At 42.5% G+C, this 23,855-nt stretch overlaps 1 protein-coding gene across 1 annotated transcript; it reads right to left on the bottom strand.

Annotated features, from left to right (window-relative positions):
- Window positions 1-305: 305 nt before the first annotated feature.
- srprb (SRP receptor subunit beta) lies at window positions 306-13,477 on the bottom strand. Its single transcript, XM_067995521.1, has 7 exons — window positions 13,320-13,477; window positions 11,781-11,875; window positions 8,608-8,685; window positions 6,423-6,505; window positions 3,925-4,061; window positions 3,220-3,274; window positions 306-995 (listed from the first exon to the last, which is right to left on the bottom strand). Exons 1-7 carry the CDS (start codon window positions 13,432-13,434, stop codon window positions 779-781), a joined length of 780 nt encoding a protein of 259 aa, XP_067851622.1. The 5' UTR covers window positions 13,435-13,477; the 3' UTR covers window positions 306-778.
- Between the last annotated feature and the right edge of the window lie 10,378 nt (window positions 13,478-23,855).

Below are 23,855 nucleotides of genomic sequence, written 5' to 3'. Positions count from 1 at the left end.
AGTGATGGATAGGTTAGATACAGAGTCCAGTGGCAGGGGTTGACGAAGCGAACTACTTTGTCCTGGATTACATGAAGCTTCTTGAGTGTTGCTGCGGCTACATCCATCCAGGCAATGGTTAATTTACTTTGCTTTTAAATTAAACAAATATCCCCCCAAAACCCCACTCCAAGAACGAGTTTTATATCTAATGCAGCAGTACACAGGACAAAAGGATCGGCCAGCACTCCATTAACAGGTAATGCAGTAAGCAGGGGTGAATGCTCATCTGAATTAACAAGCGAATAGAAAATTTTACAAATCGATTTTCATTAAATGTATGTTTTATCACTGCGTTTTTTCTCGTTGTAGAGAGAAAATAAATACAAATGTGGTACAGTAGATTTCAACAAGGTAACATCACCTTCTCAAAGACTGCACTGCTGTAAAGGTTGATTTATATCCATTACTTAATTTGCTTACGAACGGACAAGATGATGTGCCGCAATTCAATAACACATGCAACATAAAAACACTGCTCACATAAATATTCCAGCTGTGGAACCTGAACATCTAAATGTAGGACGTATCCAGCTAGCGCAGCTCAAGAACGCAGCCATGGCAAGCACTGTGCATTTGCAGTTCTGAATTTCTTTGAGCAGTCAGCATCAAAAACACAATTTTTGGATCCTTGATCAGTCTCACTTCTGTTGCAAGTGTACATTTGAGAGTCCATTCTCCCCATGTTGGCAGCAGAGACAGCTGGACATGACCTCCATTTTAAACACCATCTCACTGCTCACGCTACTTTAACAAGCCACGCTTCCACAATTCCAATGTTTGCCTCTCCTTCGTCTCCTTTGCTCCCCCTTGCACTGCACTCTACAAACTCAATCTTCATAGGCCCCTGAGAGAAATCAAACTCCTTTCCCTTCTTTCCTAAGGGCACTGCCCCCACAGTGCCAGGTCCATCCAGAGACTTTGGTGCACCAGAGCGAATCATCCTCAGAGTGTTGCTGTGGATGAAAAGAAAAAGCATGGTTTAAATGTGGCACTGAGTGTTAAGTGGAGGCCAAAAAAAAAGCAAAACAAACACTGCAGTTCATTTATTTATCCTCATAGGACAGCAGAGATTTCCAAAGTTGCCCCCTCAAATGTAGTCAGGTCAAACATTTTACAATCACAGAATGGTTCTTATTTAACTCCTTCAGACACACTATTTGCATCTGGTTTTTAAAAGTAATGAGCTTTAATGGCTTGTTTATTACAAGCCAGTAAGGCTTTAAAGTTGTGGATGAAGATAACCTTTGTTGACATTTGCCATTCGTACCAATTGTATCTCGTGTCACGTATAAAATCAATTTTGTGGGAAATCTATTGCTTCAGTCCATGTTCCCTCTCCACCGTAAATAATGTATACAGCTAAGATCAATAAATTAATTCACTTTGAGCTGGCAAACACTTAAAAACAGAATATATTACAAATTACCTTGGTAATTCTGCCTGAAAATGTAACCGCCATTGATATTTACAATGCTGTGATTCTCCAACTATCTTGGCCCTAACAGCTGTGATTTTAACTAGAGACATAATTTGAAATAACGTAATAAATCAAAAGGAGAAAGCACAGAGATTGAGGGAAGAACACAGACAAATTAATATTTCAGTTCAGGGTCTATCTCTGTGTTGTCACAGAGAAGCATTGAAGTTCAAACAAGATATTAATACAGGCACACATTAATCTCAAAACTCTCAAGCACTTATCAAAAATTGCAGAAAGCTAGGATTCATTCAAAAACCACCAGCACATGTTTCAATGTGATTTCACTTCTCCAAAAACTGCGAAAACTTCTGTGGAGGTTTCTACGGGGAAAAACAAAGCTCCTAGAATCCTACCTTCCCATTAAACTATGAGATTTGTTGAAAAAATAGTGCATTTCAACCCTTACTTGCCCAACACATGAAAAGTATGGAAGCTGGAGGTACACTTGTGTTCAAGCACGGGGTTTAAATCATGAAAACTCATTTATATCAAAGACTCAAGAAACACTTACAAGGATACAAAGAAAATTAGCATTTGAGATGAGTAAATGATCACAACACTATTTACCAAATGATATATGGCTGTTCTCTCTGTAGATTAATCCAATTTTATGAAATTTCCTCAGTTAAAAATGAACGGGGTAGAACGACAGTGGAAGGAGATTTGACTTTGGAAAGAAAAATTCTTCTTTGTATTACCATTGACCATTTCTTAGCATGTGTCAGATTGTACTGACAGTACAATTATAGAATCGGTGCAAAGTGGTTTTACTTTGCACCTTAACTACAGTTCTACAATACACCTGCTTTGAACAATGCAGGCTGACTATGTTTAAGAGATTTATTGCCCTGCTATAAAAACAAAGGGGGTCCTCAGATTGGATGCCCCTTGTACATTCCGCCCGATGGGCACTCGATCAGATCCTGTCGGTTTCCTGCCGGGTGGTTTAGGTTATTACCCCCAAAGTGTCAGATTTATGGAGCTGCTTTGAGACCAACACTATAGGTATACAACCACTTCAGAGGCCAGATGACCGTCAGCTTACTCTCTACAGAGCGGCAAAGGATCCAATAGAATATTCAGATCATAGGGACCACATTAACATGCAGCGAGCCCAGATTCTCCATTCCTACTAATATCAAGTTGTCTAAAAAGCCCATTTGGGTAAAGCTCACATCATAGCACATTTTCAAATGGAAGGAAGTGCTGCTCTAGCAAAAAGTCACATGTTTGTAATATAGAACTTCTAGAAAGTTGCATAAAGCAACTTACAGCAGCTCAGGGTTCAAGTTTATTCAACAAAGAACTATCCACATATCAACCAGAGGATTTATCAATTGAAAAGCAGCCAACCGGGGTAAACCTGTGGCTCTACAAGAACACAGCAAGTACTCTTCCAACAGTTGAGTCACTTTTTTCTTTCCAGTTAAAAATACACAATTTTAAAAAGTTGCATCTCCCATAAATATCATGCCTCTTCTGTGGATTTTCTCATCCATTCTAACCACTGATCTGTAGACAGAACCCCAAGTCTGGTGCTCACAGAAAGCAGTCCACAGTCTGCAGCGTCACTCTCCCAAATTGAGCAAAAGAAACAATTAACACCAATTTTTGTAAAGATAAATCTCTTAACCTCCGAGGCCTTCCTCAGTTATTTGCATTGAAACAGTTACACCTTGCAAGAATCTGATACTTACAGTTCCTTTTCCAATTGTTGCTGAATTAATTTTGCAGATTTGGCCATAGTCACATCTGAAATTCAACAGAAAACAAAATTAACAATTTCACCCAACTACTGAGCATACAAACAACTTCATTAGTGCATGTGCCAGAAACCAATATTACCTCAGAAATTTCTACAGATAGACCACACTTTGACAAATGTTAATGGAACATGTGTTGACATTTATAACAATCAGGTAAGAGTTCTAACTTCATGTCACTTGCTGTTTTGGGATTTTAAAGAGAGTATTCTTTAAACTATTGAAAAGGTACTCACATAGGTCTTAAGCAAACGGCCCTAAGATCAAATAGCATTAAGGACCCTAAACTTAGACATATTACTTTGATTCTATGTTTACAACACGGACGTATACAGACCGTTAAATTGTGAGGACCATGTTCTTGAATGACAATTATCAAATACATTTCTGCTTTACCCAGATACACAGCAGAGACTGAGCATGATCAAAATAGAGAGATGAATTACCCCCTCTCCCCCCCCCCCACACCCATACACACAGCAAAATGCAGAACCAAGACTCTCCCCACCACAAAACAGGAACCAGCAAAGAGACTCTCAGATCTGGACACTACACTGACAACTTGGAGCAGAAGAACATACCATCTAGGATGCACTTAACCAGCATGGCAGGATTCTAATAGGACAAGCTTCACCATACCTTGCTTGTTACAAGCTATTAGGAGAGGAGGTGCGTTCTTCGCGATCACGGCATCAGTTAGCAACGTGTACAGGAACTCAGCCACATCCTTCACTTCTTTTTGGAATGACACACTGTCCACTACAAAGACAATGGCTCTGTGTGAAAAGAATACTGAATTATGTCCACACACACTCAATAAATCTTCAATTTTATAGTTCTCTTTTCTTATCCTAAAGTTACCTCCAAAGTTTAGGATATAATTTCTTGTTATTGGCACGTAGTAGATGATACACTTGGAACAAATATATGGTAGGACTCCAAACAAAAACTATGCTTTCATCCCCACGAATCAAGTCACAGTGAGGCAGGTAAAGCCAGTGGCCTGGTGCCGAATGGCCAACCCTACTCTGGTAGTTCACTGATCGGAGGCAACTCCTCCTAACAATGGTACTACCCAACCTTGGGGAAAATAGGCTAGGGTCAAGGTTTGGTCAGCCCGTCCATGAATCCACCAGCTCACAAGCAACAATGTTTTCTGTTGTTAAGTGAGGACCTGAAACTTCTGCTTGCACAAAACAGACAGACTACACTTCTTCCCCCCCCCCCCCCCCCCCACCACAAGATAAGGCAAGTTGCCGGTGGATGGCTTGGTCAAAGGAAATAGATTTGACTATTGATGACCTTGGTTAGCGCTCTGATGAGGACTATGGCACAAACTCCATCCTTCGATGCTGCGGTGTAGCAAAGCATCTTGAAAGGTTCCTTTTGAGATGTGAGTTGAAGAGGGGATGGAAACACTTGTGCTCAACCCGATTAAGGTGGTTGGTCAAACATGGGGGAGTAAGCACATACATCTGGGTATTGTATTGCCCGACATCCTCTACCTACCTCAGAGATCCCTCCATCATGGATTCCTCTGAAAGGTAAGCCTCTTTTGCCTCTTGAAATAACAATCCTTTGGTGGCAAGAAGCACTAGATAGGACTTTTCCTTTCCCCAGGTTTGGATTTGTGTCCTTGTCATATCGGAAATGTGTGGACTGGCCAATGTCCATCATTTAAGGTTCCACAGGTACCAAGAGGTTAAGGAGCTTATGGACCCAGTTATAAAAGGGGCTGGGCGTGGCTATGATTAGTGACTTGGACTTTCAGTGGAAGCTGGCGTGGGTTCAGCTAAACCTGGTTAAGCTTCTGGGAAAGAACAGTTACTTTTATACTGGTGCTTACTTAAATTGGATTTTGGGAGGCTGGTATCTGTGAAGCAGCTCTCAGCATTTGCACTAGTAAATCTAGCTTCCTTATCCTGTGGCAGAATTGTAGATGTGGTTTGTCGCTATCAAAGGTAAGGAATGTAACGGTACCTGTAGAATCACAAGTGGCTACAAAATTCTGAATATGCTATTTATCTCAATGACCAGGACTCCGACAAACAATATGCACAAGGATGCAACTCAGAACATTGAAATACAAGGCCCAAATCTTTCTGCTTGATCTTCTTCCATCTCATGTACATTAAGAAAAGCGTCAAGCTTTTTGACAACCTCAGGTTACAAATATTCCACATTATGAATGATAAAAGTGACACTATTTAGGGCACTGCCTCATTTTCTAACCATACAGAGAGCACAAAAAACAATTATGATTTGAATGTCACAGGAAGCTGGATCTGAATAAACACTGTGTATGGTGACAATACATGGATCTAACTCTCCACCACTTCTTTCAACCTCTCCACTGCTGGTTTTGTCAGGCTGCTTGTCAGATATCCAGTATTGGAGGGGCATAATTTCCTCCAATTAAACACTGGGAAGACTGAAGCCATCGTCCTCGCCTCAGCCACAAACTCCTTTCCCTCACCACTGATTCCAATCTCCTCCCTTGCCATTATCTCAGGCTGAACCTGAACTTTTGCAATCTCGGTGTGCTATTAGATCCCGAGCTCAGCTTCCAACCCCTTATACTCTACATCACAGACCACTTGCTTCCACCTCTTATCGTCTGCTTTAGCCCATCTGCTGCCGAACCCTCATCCATGTAGTTGTCACCTCCATGTTCAACAATTCCAATGCTCTCCTGGCTGGCCTCTCATCCTCTTCCCTCCGTAAACTTCAGCTCAGCCATAACTTTGCTGCCCTTATCCTATCCTGCACCGAGTCCTGCTCACCAATCGCTGCTGATCTACATTCTCACCCTGTGTTTATATCCCTTCATGGTCTTGCCCCTCTTTATCTCTAATTTATATCCATTCCCCCTCCCTTCATCCCACTATCGAAAGATGTACCTTCAGCTATCTAGGCACTAAGCTCTAGAATTCCCTCCCTAAGTACCTCTACATCTCCACCTCCCTCTCCTCCTTAAAGCCTACCTCTTTAATCAACAGTTGGCCACCCAATATCTCCTTCCTTGTCTTGGTTACCATTTTTGTCATAAATCATAAACAACGTTCAGAGTTCTCAAAGTTTGCATCCAAATCCAGTCGTAAGATAATATAAAGCAACGGTATTGCACTGTATGTCACCTGGCATCGCTCTTGTGTTTCTCCAAATACCGATAGCGCAGACTCTCGTGACCAGGGAGGTCGTATAAAGCAACGGCAGGGCCCTGTGAGAAGAGACACAAGGTCAGCGGTTTCCTTAGCGCGTATTTTGTTTTGAGAGCGATTAGTTCTTTTGCGCTGGCTGCCTAACCTCGCAACAAGGTTCGTAACGCGTCAGAAGCAGCTGGAACTGTTTCCATTTTTAATGGTTGTCTTGTACCATTCTAAGTATTTGCACTGGGAAAGGAATAACAATTCTTCAGAAAAATATTACTTTGAGAAAGTCTTCTACAATGCCTTTGCAACCCATAAAGGCTTGAACGTGTGTACTAAAGGCTTACATATAAACATCAGCCACATAATCCATTGGATAATGATTATATCCCATCATTTTAAGCCCATTGTTCATTCAGCTACATATTCAACAGGAACACTTTAGCCGTCATACAGTGCATTTATGAGATTGCTCCTTCAACATTGTATGCAACTGTCAGCCTATTATATGCTCATGCCCTGGTGTGAGGCTTGAACCTACAACTTTTTGACTCAGAACGCACTACCAACTGAGCCAAGCTGACATTTGCCACATTCAGCAAGAACTGAGAGTATACAGCCCTTGAGATGTTAAACTGAGGCCCCTTGTGACTGCTCCTCTGGTCCAGGTAGACGTTAAAGACCCCATGGTACTGCTTTAACAAGAGCAGGAAGTTCCTCCAGTGTTCAAATCCCTCCCTCAGCCAATAATGCCAAAACAGATTAACTGGTCATTTACCTCATTTGCTATTTGTGGGACCTAGTGGTGTGTAAAATGACTGCCGTTTTTGCCTACATAAGAACAGTGGCTGCACTTCTAAGTAATTCATTGCCTGCAAAGCGCTTTAGGTGCATCTGAGAGACATGATAAGGTGCCATATAAATGCAAATCTTTCTTTCTTTGACAACACCTTCAAAAGAAATAGAAATAAAATTGAGGAAAAAAATTCTCTCCCTTTAGAATCATAGAATTATAGAAGCATAGAAAGGTTACAGCACGGAAGGAGGCCATTTGGCCCATCGAGTCCGCGCTGGCTCTATGCAAGAGCAATCCAGCTCGTCCCTTTCCCCGTAGCCCTGCAAATTTTTTTCTTTCAAGTACTTATCCAGTTCCCTTTTGAAGGCCATGATTGAATCCACCTCCACCACCCCCTCGGGCATTGCAGTCCAGACCCTAAACACTCGCTGTGTAAAAAAGTTTTTCCTAGTGTCACCTTTGGTTCTTTTGCCAATCACCTTAAATCTATGTCCTCTGGTCCTTGACCCTTCCGCCAATGGGAACAGTTTCTCTTTATCTACTCTTTCTAGACCCTTCATGATTTTGAATACCTCTATCAAATCTCCTCTCAACCTTCTCTGTTCCAAGGAGAATAACCCCAGCTTCTCCAGTCTATCCACGTAACTAAAGTCCCTCATCCCTGGAATCATTCTAGTAAATATCTTCTGGACCCTTTCTAAGGCCTTCACATTTTTCCTAAAGTGCAGTGCCCAGAACTGGACACAATACTCCAGTTGGGGCCGAATCAGTGTTTTACAAAGGTTCATCATGACTTCCATACTCTTGTATTCTATGCCTCTATTTATAAAGCCCAGAGACTTGTATGCTTTTTTAAACCACTTTCAACGATTTGTGCACATATACCCCCGGATCTCTCTGTTCCTTTTCACATAAAACAAAACTATGTAGGGAAAAATAAAAACACAATCCTTAGAATAACCAGAGACAAGTGCTTGATATTTCATAGGAGGCAGTTAATGTAATGAATCTTCGAGGGTGTTGCCCCTAAGATTATTATTGCATAATGTTTAAAGTGGGGAACAGTGGTTAGGCCAAACACATGTCCTGATGGATGCCAACAAGCAGAGGACTCAATGACAACATTTATTTTATTCAAAAGGTAGCACTTAATTCATTCAGTTTAAATCTCAGAAAAGATTCTTTATGATCCCTCTTCCCTGTCCATTACTCAACACTGTATGTGCAGTGGAGAGAGTCCAGGGAGGGAGTCTACTTTATTCTCTTCCCTTTCCCCATCTGCTGTTTTGAAACTAAGCGCTGCCTCAGAGAACCAACTGCATCAGTGAGTCAGTTATTTCAATAAATGCAGAAGCACAGATCCATTACTGCACTTACCTTGTCACTTTTAACCCTGTACAATGCAGAGTTACTGGTTATGGATGTGTGCGTCACCTTAAACTTCCCAGACAATAGCTGAAAATGAGAAATAAGAGCTGTCAGAGGAATTGTAATATTACAATTTTCCTAATTCTTTCTTTATCTTTTTAGTTAAGATTTACTTTCTGTATTGCAATTGGAATAAGTTAATTATAGGCAACCGAACTTATTCCAAGCAACTCTCAACAGTGATTTCGAATGTACAGAAAAATTCTACAGAAACAGAAAGTAACAGTGCCATATTATCTACACTCCCCCTTAATTGAGTTTCCCACAATAAAACCAGGGCTCTGCTCTTCAGCCTGAATAGTCATTAATCTCAGAATAAATTCACTCAGAGTTCACTGATTGGTTATATTTATAACCTTAAAAGGGACATGGCTCCACCTTATCAGTAAAATAACACACTGCAATTTATGGTACATGGCTCTCATTAATTACCCGACTTACCACAGGAAAGCCCACAGGAGAAGGCTGGAAATGAATCTGTATATTACTAAAAACTTTGCATATGCACACTGTTCCTTCCCACAAACCTTACTTCCTGTTGTCACATTTTTGGCAATGCTTTTATCTCAACATTTAACATTGAAACTGCCTATGTAAACATTTGTAATGGGAATTTCCAATACAAATGGTTACCTTTCATGATTTGTTGAACCAAATCTCTGGAATTCCCTCCCTACCTCCTTTAAGACGCTCCTTAAAACCAAGCTTTTGGTCATCTGTCCTAATACCTCCTTATGTGGCTCGGTGTGAAATTTTGTTTGATAACGCCCCCATGAAGCGCTTCGGGACGTTTTACTATGTTAAAGGTGCTATATAAATGCAAGTTGCTGTTGTTGTTTCAAAAAAGAATTAGATAAATATCTGAAAAGGAAAAAATTTGCAGAGCTACAGGGAAAGAGCAGGGGAATGGGACTAACTGGATTGCTCTTACAAAGAGCCGGCACTGGCATGATGGGCTGAATGTCCTCCTTCTGTGCTGTAACTGTTCTATGATTCTATTCTATAAATCACTTAAAATGTACTTTGGGAAAAAAATCTGCATTTCTTTCCTCAGTAAGTTAAATGTCAAAATAAGGTTGTAAACATTACAAACAACAATCAAGTTACATATTTCACAATGACAACTAAATTTAACCACTGAAGTGTCTTTTAATGCCTTCCTTAAAGTTTTTATCAAGGCCTCAGCCTCTCCCAAAAGCCGGGGCTTGGAATATGATCACTTTTAGAGAGCGAGCGAGAGCGAGAGAGAGCGATTTGCTCTATGGCATGGGATCGGGAGAACACCCCCCACCCCATGAAAATTCTGGCCCCAGCAATCCATTAGCAGGCCAAACTGCACATTCCTTCCCCCTTCTACCAACCCCCTCGAATGTTCTGCCAAATTCCAGGTTCCTCCTCGACAGTGATGCAAGACCAAAGGAGCCCCTTAATGCTGCCAAAATTGCTGATTTGTCTCTAATGCAGCTAAACTCCACTTTCCCTACCCAGCACAAACTACGTCAACTTTCAAGATTAGATTGGATAGGTGGATGAAAAAGGGGCTGAAGGAATATGGGAACAGGGTGGGTAAATGTGGTTAGAACCGTGGCTCAATGGGTAGCACCCACACCTCTGAGTCAGAAGGTCGTGGGTTCAAGTCCCACTCCAGAGGCTCGAGCACAAAATCTGGGCTGACACTCCAGTGCATTACTGAGGGAGTGCTGCACTGTCGGTGGTGCAGTCTTTCAGATGAGCCATTAAACCAAGGCCCAGTTTGCCCTCTAAGGTGAATGTAAAAGGTCCCATGGCACTATTTCAGAGAAGAGCAGGGGAGTTCTCCCCAGTGTCCTGGACAATATTTATCCCTCAACTAACATCACTAAAAACAGATTATCTGGTCATTATCACATTGCTGTTTGTGGGACCTGAGCACTGAGGTCGTGAAAGGCACTATATAAATGCAAGACTTTCTCCATCCGCAGCCCTCTCCTGCTTGTCACCAATATCCTGAACCCGAGGGGGAGTGCACCGGGCAGGAAGAGTTCTCAATGCCCCAACTCAAACTCACCTGTCTCTTTCCAATTTGTTTACTACCATGTCTTGCTCCCTCGCCCATCCTCACACTCTCAATATTCCCCTTCCCACTGACATCAGCCCCCACACCCCGATCTGGAATCTATGCTGTCAGAGAATGCTGCACACAATCTACATTCACTAAGTACACTGTATCCGATTTACATTCACCAAGAACACCGTGCACAATTTATACCAGTAGAATAATATATTGCACATTATATAGTACAACAATCTGGTCCTCATAAATCAGCATCTCATCCAATTTATCGTGACGAACAGGAGAACAAGTAGTTTATACAACACAAACCTCAGCACAATGAGATACTATACTCTCCATTCAGTTTAAGGACCCAGGTTTAAATCCAGTCCTGCCTGCATTGATATCATGAATTTGGTTAATCTGTACAAAGCTCCCACTGGGCATTCATTCACCAGTCTCAGATTGAGTTTAAGCACACTGGGGGACAGGAGGGGGTGGAGAGGAATACAGCACTTGACTCTACACCCTGCCTATGTTTCATCTAAAACTGATGGAATAAATAGAAATCACTTCCATTAACAGCACTGACACCGCCTCACCTTCACCACTACAAAAAAGTCACACCATTGCAGAGAGCAGTCCGCAGAAAGACGCACAAAAAAAACACAAACACGTATACTTCGTAGCTGTCTATTAGGCAATGTCATTTGCACAGGCTGAGGAGCAAGTCTTCCAGCTAATCTCCTCTGCTGCAGGATTATGACATGGATTGTCTATAAAAAGGAAAGGGAAAGCAACAGTGGCGTGGCAAGACTGGACATGGACCTTCATTCATGGTTACTGACGTGGCAAATTCTGGGGAAACACGAAGAAGGAGCAAGTAAAATAAAAGGAAGCATCACACGGAGCCAAAGTCACGCAAGGCAGTGAGTTTAAGATCAGCATTCACAGATAACTGGGATTAGGAAGGCTGCTGATTCTCTCATTTGGAAATGGCTTGTCATGCAATGAAAATCAAAAAAGATCAAGGAGGAAAACATCGGATTTCACAGAAACAATGTTATCATAGATTCTGAAAAAGACTTACCCTACAGCACAGGAGAGTCTTCCCAGAATCGCACAAACCAGCTAGAAGCACTGCTCTGCGACTGCTTTTTCTGCTTCGCAACAGTGCGAAAAAAACTGGAACACAAAAACATAAAATACAGTTTAGCAACCTTCACATCAACCCATCGCATTATCTGTTAAGAATTTGCCACCAATCCAACACTACTGGTCTTGAGCCAGGTTCTGCTCTTTTGACCTCCAGCTGCTGAACTTCACCATTCAGATCACTAGTTCCGAGGAGCTTCCGTCTCCTCTTCAAACTCTGGACTGGAAAGCAGAGGTCAAAGGACAATGTTTGGTCTCCGGACATCACCCCCTGCAACTCGCATAATCACCATAGCTGTACACTCATCTACTTCATGAGAGCAAGAGTCATCGGCCTGTATGGCCGCATTTCATTTTCATAAAGTGGTGTTTACATAATAGCTTACTGCTCCATGCAAATACAGCAAACACATGGATAGCCAGCTGATATTTTTGTGTGCGAGCTGTTTGAAGAAGGAATGTTGGCTTGAGCACTGAAAGAACTAACTTCTTTTCGACGAACATTGCCATGGGATGTCAGCCTTGGCACAGTGCTAGCACTATCGCCACCCAAAGACTTGAGTACATAATCTAGGTTGACACTTCAGTATAGTACTGAGGGAGTGCTGCACTGTGCTGCCTTTCAGATGAGACGTTAAACCAAGGCCTCGCCTGCCCTTCCAGATGGATATAAAAGATCTCAAGGCACTATTCAAACAAGAACAAGGGAGTTCTCTTGGCCAAAATTTATCTTTCAACAAACACCTAAAAAACAGACGAACTGGTCATTTATATTATAGTTGTTTGTGGAGCCTTGCTGTGTGCAAATTGGCTGCTGAGTTTCCTACAATGCAACAGTACTCCATTGGATGTAAAGCGCTTTAGGGTGTCCTGAGGTCGTGAATTGTGCAAGTCTTTCTTTCTATGGGATCTTTAATAGTCACCAGAACTAATGGAACCGGCAGACAGGACCTCGATGCAAAGGTTGGTACCTCCAATAATGCAGCAATCAATCCAGATTAAGGGTTTAAGTCCTGGTGCAGAGCTTGAGCCCAAAACCTTCTCATTAGCTGCAAGACTGCTACCACCTGAGCCAAACTGATGCTGAAAGTCAAACCCCAAATCTAAAAGGAAAATTCTGGATTCAGACAGCATCAGCGGAGGGCCGGACCGGTCAATGGAAGAGCCCGAAGACCCTTCAATGCGGAGATGAGCCCGGTGACTGATTTTAACAAGCCGCGCTCTCAAGCTGCTGAACACGGCTGACCGGCGAGGTGTGGGGAGGAAGCTGCACCGACACCCCGTTGCTCGGTGCTGCAAGGAGGAAAGGCCACGTCAGCACTGGCGGCCGGGAGCGGACAGGGAGAGAGGCTCAGACCGCAGGACCAAACCCTGGGAACACACGGTGAAAGGTCCAGTCCGACCCGGGCCCGCCTTCAACCGACAGCACTGGGGCCACCTGCGAGCATCGCCTCCCGATCCCCAACCTCCTTACCGATGGTGAGCAGCACCGCCACCAGGGCCACGGCGACCCCGAGCACGGTCGGATCCTGGCGCTCCAACTCCCGGCGGATTGACTCCAGGTAAAGCTGCAACGTCGCAGCCGCCATCTTAGCGCTGGTATTGCACGCCGGGAGGTGTACCAGCGGACGGCGAGCCCGCGCTGCACGCCGGGAGGTGTACCCGCGGACGGCGAGCCCGCGCTGCACGCCGGGAAGTGTACCCACGGACGGCGAGCCCGCGCTGCACGCCGGGAGGTGTACCCGCGGACTGCGAGCCCGCGCTGCACGCCGGGAGGTGTACCTGCGGACACGTGTACCAGTGCTAAGAGAGCAGAGTTTATTTGTTCCTCTGATATAATGAATTTGGCTCAGATCGAAATTGCCCTGTGTGTCTGGATATGAACCTACATAAAACGTGCATGCCCATGTTTTGTTATGGCACTGGGCTTGCCCTATGGCTCATTAAATGTAGGGATGCCAACTTTGTTTGGAGTATTCCTGGAGGTTTTATCACATGATCTCCTGCCTCCAACCACAGTGGTGTCTCTCACCTTTGCACAGCGCATAGGAGCTATTGTAGGCACCCTGGGGGTAGATTTTGACTTTGTATGTAGTGTAAAATCAGGAGAGAGATAAAACAGGCTGTCAATTCGCTATCACCTGTTTTACACTATTGCACGAGGTCAAAATTACCCTCCCTGTTTTTAACTGACTTCCGTCTTTGTTGAATAATCCCTCCACTTCATTGAGGAGATGTGTGCTGATTTGAGGGAGGATGCAGCTTGCTGTGTAAATCAGTGACTGCCATTCACTGCCTGGTCTCTTCAAAAGAGCTAGAACTTTCTTTTTAAAACTATTAAGTCAGTTATGACCCTACATAAAACATGTATGTCCATGTTTTGTCAGGGCACTGTATTGATGCTTTAGGGCTTGCCCCATGGCTCAGTAAATGTAGGGTTGCTAACTCTGGAGATTGCGTCGATGTAAGTGATTTTGACTTCACATTCCGTGTAGTGTTATTCGGGTGTGAAGTTGACCAAAGTGAAATTAAGCAAGTAGTATGAAATAACAACAACTGGTATTTATTTAACGCCTTTGATGTAGTAAAACGTCCCAAGGTCACTTCACAGGAGCGTTATCAAACAAAATTTGACACTGAGCCACGTAAGGAAATATTAGGACAGGTGATCAAAAGCTTGATCAAAGAGGTAGATTTTAAGGGGAGTCTTAAAGCAGGAGAGGTAGAAAGGCAGAGAGGTTTAGGGAGGGAATTCCAGAGCCTAGGCAGCTGAAGGCACGGCCGCCAATGGTGGAGCAATTAAAATCAGGGATGCGAAAGAGGCCAGAATAGGTGGAGGGCAGAGATCATGGAGGGTTTAGGGCTGGAGGAGGTTACACAGATAGGGTTGGGGCCAGGCCATTGAGGGTTTTGAAAACAAGGATGAGAATTTTAAAATTGAGGCGTTGCCAGACCAGGAGCCAATGTAGGTCAGCGAGCACAGGGGTGATGGGTGAATGTGACTTGATATGAGTTAGGATATGGGCAGCAAAGTTTGGATGAGTTCAAGGTTACGGAGGGTGCAAAGTGGAAGGCCGGCCACAAGAGCATTGCGATAGTTGACACTAGAGGTAACAAAGGCATGGATGAGGGTTTCAGCAGCAGATGAGCTGAGGCAGGGATGGAGACAGGTGATGTTACGGAGGTGGAAGTAGGCGGTCTTGATGATGGAGTGGATTTGGGGTCGGAAGCTCTTCTCAGGGTCAAATAGGAAGCAAAGGTTGCGAACAGTCTGGTTCAACCTCAGACAGTGGCCAGGGAGAGGGTTGGAGTTGATGGTTAGGAAACTTAGGATATCATAGTTACATAGGATATCATTTATGACTTTGATAAGTGCTGATAAGGCAGGGGAGCAAACCTGACTGGAGGGGTTCAAACATGGAATTGCAGGAAAGATGGGCACGGATTTGGGAGGTGACAACACGTTCAAGGACTTTGGAGAGGAAAGGGAGATTGGAAACAGGGTGGTCGTTTGCAAGAACAGAGGGGTCAAGGGTGGGTTTTTTGAGGGGGGTGATGACGGAAGATTTGAAGAGGAGTGGGACAGTACCCGAGGAGAGGGAACCGTTAACAATATCAGCTAACATCAGAAACCTCCTCCAGGAAGCAGTTTCACAGTCTTTTGGCTGCAGTTAGTTTAAATTTTAAAACTTGGGCGTTCGAGATTAAAAATAAAGTCTCAAAAGATTCAGATGCTGGTCTGCATGGGTCGTTCTCACAGATATCGGTCTCAAACCCATATCCAACTATGTTGGACTTGTTACCCGTTGTTACAATTAATATATTGTAAACAATTTTACAACACCAAGTTATAGTCCAGCAATTTTATTTGCCTGAGGAAGGAGAAAATCTCCGAAAGCTTGTGAATTTAAAATAAAATTGCTGGACTATAACTTGGTGTTGTAAAATTGTTTACAATTGTCAACCCCAGTCCATCACCGGCATCTCCACATCACAATTAATATATGCGCACAGAAAGACATTATGCTCACTGACCTGAAGATGGCACTGGAGACCAGAACATCAACAAAAACACCAACTTCCATTTATATAGTGCCTTTAATGTAGTGAAATGCTCACAGAGGCGTAATCAAACAAAAATGGATGCCGAGACAAAGAAGAATATATTAGGAGGGATGACCAAGAATTTGGTCAAAGAGGTAGGTTTATAAGGAGGGTCTTAAAGGAGGAGATGGAGGTGGAGAGGCAGAGGGGTTTGGGAAGTGAATTCCAGAGCATAGGGTCTAGAAGGCTGAAGGCACTGCCGCCAATGGTGGGGCGAAGGGACAGGGACACGCACAAAAGGCCAGAGTCAAATGAACGGTGAGTTATCAGGTATTAATACTGTGGCTGCAACACCATTTGGTTGTGGTCTCATTTGAGTAAAAGGACAACACATTGCTCTTTAATATAACAATAGCGAGTACAACAAAACCGCTGTTGAGCCTCAGTCTCTGGCAGTCAAGCAACAAGTACTGAGAAGACCTTGAGTACCAGATCTGAACAGCAATGACTAAAACTTGACAGTAAATCTGGAATCACAACAACCAGGCTATATATGTTCACCAAATCCTTAACAGAAAGACACACAGTTGTTAACACAAAGAGAATTAATAATTTTGTAAATGTTGTACCCCTCTAGTAAATCAATTTTCATAAATGATGTGGCTGCTAATGCTACGTGATACAGGCTTGTTATCTCTACGTAGAATACAGAATTTAATGCACATCGATGTAATAACAACTCAATCAGAAATACTTTTCTGAAAGCCGATAACAGGTTTAAAAACAAACAGCCCTATATTTGCCTAAAGCACTGGGGAGAACCCGATGTAACCATAGCAACTGTACCTAATAATTGCTGCCAAACAGTCTGTGGTAATATTACCCCAGACGAAATCTGCATCTTCGTTCTTTATGTGACACAATGCACTAAAATTAACAACATGGACGAACAGCTTAATAAAATCAATAAAGCAAATCATCAATGGAACTTTTTTTTTTATCAGTTATACATTATAAACGTTTCACCCAAACACAACAGAAAATAATTGCCATCCCATGAGATCACAGTACCCAGCATAGAGACACACTCCTTCACTACATCCTCAACCTAATAATCAGTATGTGGAGATGCCGGTGATGGACTGGGGTTGACAATTGTAAACAATTTTACAACACCAAGTTATAGTCCAGCAATTTTATTTTAAATTCACAAGCTTTCGGAGACTTCCTCCTTCCTCAGGTAAATGTTCAGGAGCGCCTGAAGGAGGAAGTCTCCGAAAGCTTGTGAATTTAAAATAAAATTGCTGGACTATAACTTGGTGTTGTAAAATTGTTTACAATTAATAATCAGTAGGTACACACACTCCTTCACTGTATCCTCTTCCTAATCCCCACAGACACACACTCCTTCGCTGTATCCTCTTCCTAATCCCCAGAGACACACAGTCCTTCATGAAAGCCCATAATAACAACAACGTACATTTATATAGCGCCTTGGCAGCTGACAGCTTTGGCTATCTCATAAGAGATAATCTCCTAGACTCCAGTCAAACTACATCACATACAACAACCATTCCTGCAGTACCCTCAATATGCTGATCATATAGGACACAGCCAAGGTTGAAAAGAGTAGTATAGAAGATAAGGTAAATCAAGAAGTAGTGATTAGCTGATACTAAACTTGAGTTTTAAAAGCTTTCAAAGATGCTTGATTTAAATTAGGCTCCATACCACTATCAATCAGTAAAACACATCGAGAGGAATACAAAAACATAATAGGGATGCTATTTACCAACATTTTAGGATTAACAGACATTCACATTAGTGTAGTGTAGTATTATGTTACTGGATTAATTTCCTCCAACTGAATATTAGGAAGACTGAAGCCATTGTCTTTGGTCCCCGCCGCAAACTCTGTTCCCCAGCCACCGACTCCATCCCTCTCCCTGGCCACTGTCTGAGGCTGAACCTCACCGTTCATAACCTTGGCACCCTAGGCACTATTTGACCCTGAGATGTGCTTCCATCCACATATCTGCTCCATCACCAAGACCGCCTACTTCCACCTCTGTAACATTGCCCATCTGCCCCCCTGCCTCAGCTCATCTGCTGCTGAAACCCTCATCCATGCCTTCGTTACATCCAGACTGGACTGTTCTAATGCTCTCCTGGCTGGCCTCCCATCTTCCACCCTCCATAAACTTGAGCTCATCCAAAACTCTGCTGCTTGTATCCTAACTCGCACCAAGTCCCGTTCTTCTATCACCCCTGTGCTCGCTGACCTAAATCGGCTCCCAGTCCAGGAACACCTTGATTTTAAAATTCTCATCCTTGTTTTCAAATCCCTCCGTGGCCTCACCCCTCCCTATCTCTGTAACCTCCTCCAGCCCTGCAACCCTCTGAGATCTCTGTGCTCCTCCAATTCTTGCCTCCTGCGCATCCACGATTTTAATCGCTCCACTGTTGGCGGCCGTGCCTTCAGCTACCCAGGCCCCAAGCTCTGGAATTCCCTCCCTAAACCTCTCCACCTCTCTACCTCTCTCTCCTCCTTTAAGACGCTCCTTAAAACCTACCTCTTTGACCAAGCTTTTGGTCACCTGCCCTAATACCTCCTTATGTGGCTCGGTGTCAAATTTTGTTTGATAACGCTCCTGTGAAGCGCCTTGGGATATTTTCCTACGTTAGATTTGCTATATAAATGCAAATTGTTGTTATTGTTAGACTAGTAATCCAGAGGCCTGGATTGATAATCCACGAATGTGAATTCAAATCCCACCATGGCAGTTTAAGAATTTGAATGCACACAGAGTCCCACACTCCCATCACCCGCCCTCTCCCACATTATTCCTGCACCAGAGAGCAAAAGTGTCATAAAATGGCAACTGGTTTTATGAGCAAGTCTCTCGGTTGTATCAAACCGCTACAAAGGATAAGAGCACCTTCACCACACAGACTGCAGAGGTTCAAGAAGGAGGCCCATCATCACCACCACCTTCTCAGGGCAACTAGGGGTGGGCAATAAAATAATAGCTTTGCCAGCGACACCCACATCCCGTCACTGAGCAAAAAGAAACCTTAACAGGTGACTCATTCAGATCTGTCTCTCTGCCTGACAGCCCTTTCAGTAGCTCAAGGATAACATGCCTGGGGAGTATCAATAGCGCAAACAGTTGAAGTAAAGAAGTAAATAAATATGGCCTTGTACTGTAATTAGTAAATATAACCACATAGGAAAAGAAAAGGAATTAGTTAATTAATTAGGAATTCTGATGATGGTTCATCCTGTGCAACCACTCAGGATTAAATATTCTGCTTGGCCGTTTGGGAGAGAAATCTTAACTCGCCCATAAATGTTCAGGTCTCCGTCCTTGTGAAACTAAGCTGTGTATTCCACTCTTCTCCATTGTTAATCCTCTATTTACACACGTACAAATTAATCAAATTGCTAGTATCAGTGTAAGCATTATTCCCAGCACCAGACAGAGGGGGGATTGGTATAATGTTCTGAAAACAAACATGATTACAACATAATAAGGTTTAAGATTAAGATTGAGAAAGATATAAGTAAGATAAAGACCAAAGTAATAGATTGGAAAAAAAGCTAATTTTGAGGGAATGAGAATGGAATTAGGGAAGGTAAACTGGAAAAAAATCTTGACAGACAAAGAAATAGAACAGCAGTGGAAAATATTTAAAATGGTGATCAATAGAGTTCAGGAGAAATATATTCCTCTAAAAAACAAGAACAAACTAGCCAACAATGAAACACCATGGATAAATAAAGAGATAAGGATAAAACTGAAACTAAAGAAAAAGGCAAACTCTAAGTACATAGACAATAAAGGGGAGGATGACAAAAGGGAATACGAAAAGGTCAGGAAAGATTAAAAAACAATTAGGAAAGCAAAGAGGAACTACGAAATTAAATTACCAAGGAATATAAAATGAAATAGTAAATTATTCTGTCAATATATAAATAACAAAAGAAAAATCAGGATAGGGCCACTAAGGGATGCACATGATAAACTCACAGGTAATGACTGTGAAATGGCAGAAATGTTGAACAATTATTGTGCCTCAGTATTTACCAGGGAAACTAACATGGTGGTTATGACATTAGAAGAGGAGATGAAAACAGATATAAAGATATTTAAGATTTAAAGGAGATAATTGACAAACTAATCAAACGTAGAGAGGATAAAACCACTGGTCTGGATGGATTGCATCCGCGTGTATTAAATGAAGTTAGGGAGGGGATAGCAGAGGCACTATTACATATAAACAAAAATTAATTAGAAAAGGAAATAGTGCCAGAGGACTGGTGAACAGCTAATGTGATTCCAATATTTAAAAAGGGAGATAGAACAAGTCCGGGGAACTGTAGATCAGTTAGCTTAATGTCTGTGGTAAGAAAGATAATTGCATCTTTACTCAAAGATGTGATAGAAAAACATTTGGAAACCGAAAATATAATAAAGAATAGTCAGCATGGATTTCAAAAGAGACGGTCATGCTTGACCAACCTTATTGAATTCTTTGAAGAAGCAACAGAAAGAGTAGACAAGGATAATGCAGTAGATGTAATATATTTGAATTTTCAAAAGGCCTTTGATGAGGTAGTGCATAGTAGACTCTTGACTAAGGTCAGAGCATGTGGAGTTGGGGACAAGTAGCAGAATGGATAACAAGCTGGCTACAAAACAGACAATAGGGGTTAAGGGTAGTTACTCGGACTGACAAAAGATGGCAAAAGGTGGGAAGTGGTGTCCCACAAGGATCGGTGCTGGGACCACTATTGTTCACCATTTACATAATTGACTTGGACTCGAGAATCGTAAGTACAATTTCAAAATTTGCGGACGACGCCGTAAGGGGAATCATAGAGTCGAGGATAAGGGTCAAAGGAAGGGAGGCGAAGTCAGAGGATGAGTCACCCTTCTCCTTCCTTTCCCCATCAACAGCTCGTTACAAAGCATGGTTTGCAGAAATGTAGGAGTGATTTGTCCTTCCCCTTGCGATGCGTTGTGTGGGGTGAGTTTAAAGAGGGAAAGCAGACAAATTTTTCACCCAAAATCTGAACATTCAAATATAGCGCCTTTCACAACCTCAGGACGTCCCAAAGTGCTTTACAGCCAATCAAGCACTTTTGAGGTATAGTCACTGTTGTAATGTAGGAAACATGGCAGCTAATTTGCACACAGCAAGATCTCACGACGACAACGATGGGGGTATAGTTAATACTAAGGAGAACTGCGACAAAATACAAGAAGACATTAATAAACTTGCAGAATGGGCGTGTAATAGGCTAATGAATTTCAATACAGATAAGTGTGAGGTGGGGCATTTTGGTAGGAAGAATAAGGAGGCCACATACGGCTTAGAAAATAAGAGTCTAAATGGGGTAGATGAGCAAAGGGATCTAGGGGTACAGATACACAAATCACTAAAAGTAGCAACGTAAATTAATAAGGTCATAAAAAAGCAAACAAAGCACTGGGGTTCATTTCTAGAGGGATAGAATTGAAAAGCAGAGAAGTTATGTTAAACATGTATAGATCCTTGATTAGACCACACTTGGAGTACTGTGCACAGTTAAAGTCTTATGTAGAGGCACAGGAGAAAGTGCAAAAAAGATTTACAAGGATTATAGCAGAACTGAGAAGTTATACCTATCAGGAACGATTGAACAGGCTGGGGCTTTTTTCTCTAGAAAAGAGAAGGCTAAGGGGTGACTTGATAGAGGTCTTTAAGATTATGAAAGGATTTGATAGGGTAGACGTAGAGACGATGTTTCCACTTGTGGGGGAGACCTAAACTAGGGGCCATAAATATAAGATAGTCACTAATAAATAATCCAAAAGGGAATTCAGGAGAAGCTTCTTTACCCAGAGAGTGGTTAGAATGTGGAACTCACTACCACAAGGAGTAGTTGAGGTGACTAGCATTGATACATTTAAGGGGAAGCTAGACAAACACATGAGGGAGAAAGGAATAGAAGGATACGCTGATAAGGTTAGACGAAGAAGGGTGAGAGGAGGCTCGTGTGGAGCATAAACACCGGCATGGACCTGTTGGGCTGAATGGCCTGTTTCTGTGCTGTACATTCTATGTAATCTATGTAATTACAGTATTGAGCGATCAAACCAAGATTACCTTGAGGCCGTTCCATTTGAGAAGTCTGCACCTCGTGTTTGTGCCAATGAGTAGATGAGGCATTTTAAAGCATTTGCAAATCACGACCTCACTCCCAATCAATCAGGTATGATGTTCAGCGGCAGGAAAAGATGGGTGAGAATGTTGACAGGAATGACAGCTTTGAGCAGAGTAGTTGAGGAAAGAAGCCTGACATAATTCTGGAGCAGTCCATCCACTTCCATCCAAGCATCGGCAAACAGTGATATTCAGTTCCCGTGCTGCATGCAGTGACATGTGAGTGTAAGGAAAGGAATAATTTATTGTATGAAATAAGAGGTAAATTAAAATCATCTGAAGTGCACAGCTCAGCATTAATATTTGTATCATAATCAGTGTCTCAATATGTGGATTATGAGAGAAAAGTATTTCTCACACAACTGATCCCCTATCTCCCACACACATCACAACCCCAATCTCAGTCATACTATCATGGGGAGGCACAGAGTCGAGGATAAGGGTCAAAGGAAGGGAGGTGGAGTCAGAGGAAGGGTCACCCTCCTCTTTCCTTTCCCCATCAACAGCTTGTTACAAAGCACGGTTTGCAGAAATGTAGGAGTGATTTGTCCTTCCCCTTACAATGCGTTGTGTGGGGCGAGTTTAAAGAGGGAAAGCAGACAAATTTTTCGTCCAAAATTTGAACATTCAAATTAAAGAAAAAAAGAACTTGCATTTATATAGCGCCTTTCACAACCTCAGGATGTCCCAAAGTGCTTTACAGCCAATCAAGTACTTTTGAGGTATAGTCACTGTTGTAATGTAGGAAACATGGCAGCTAATTTGCACACAGCAAGATCCCACAAACAGCAATGAGATAATGACCAGATAATCTGTTTTTAGTGAGTGTTGGTGGAAGGTTGGCCAGGACGCCAGGGAGAAGTTCCTTGCTCTTCTTCGATATAGTGCTATGGGATCTTCTTCGTTCACCTGAAAGGGAAGACGGGGCTTTGGTTTACCGTCTCATTCAAAGGATCCTTCAAAGTTGAGCGCATGCAAAAACTTTAAAATCTTCTGAAGAAGCTTTATATTATTGGCAACTAAAGACGTCCCATAAATGCGGAAAAATATTTGAAGCTTGAGTAAGGGCTAGCATTGCAAATGAGACTGCAAATCTGCAAGACTACAAATGTGAGGTCATCCACTTTGGATCAAAAAAGGATAGAACAGGTTACCTTCTAAACGGTAAAAAGTTAAAAGCAGTGGATATCCAAAGGGACCTAGGGGTACAGGTACATAGATCATTGAAGTGTCATGAACAGGTGCAGAAAATAATCAAGAAGGCTAATGGAATGCTGGCCTTTATATCTAGAGGACTAGAGTACAAGGGGGCAGAAGTTATGCTGCAGCTATACAAAACCCTGGTTAGACCACACCTGGAGTACTATGAGCAGTTCTGGGCACCGCACCTTCGGAAGGACATATTGGCAGTGTAGGTTTACTAGAATGATACCTGGACTTCAAGGGTTAAGTTACGAGGAGAGATTACACTAATTGGGGTTGTATTCTCTAGAGTTTCGAAGGTTAAACGGTGATCTGATCGAAGTTTATAAGATATTAAGGGGAACAGATAGGGTGGATAGAGAGAAACTATTTCCGCTGGTTGGGGATTCTAGGAGTAGGGGGCACAGTCTAAAAATTAGAGCCAGACCTTTCAGGAGCGAGATTAGAAAACATTTCTACACACAAAGGGTGGTAGAAGTTTAGAACTCTCTTCCGCAAAAGGTAATTGATACTAGCTCAATTGCTAAATTTAAATGTGAGATAGATAGCTTTT

Source organism: Heptranchias perlo, chromosome 13 (assembly GCF_035084215.1).
Source record: "Heptranchias perlo isolate sHepPer1 chromosome 13, sHepPer1.hap1, whole genome shotgun sequence".
NCBI lineage: Eukaryota > Metazoa > Chordata > Chondrichthyes > Hexanchiformes > Hexanchidae > Heptranchias > Heptranchias perlo.
The sequence above is the reverse complement of the archived record's forward strand: the minus strand, read 5'-3'. Positions and strand labels throughout refer to the sequence as shown.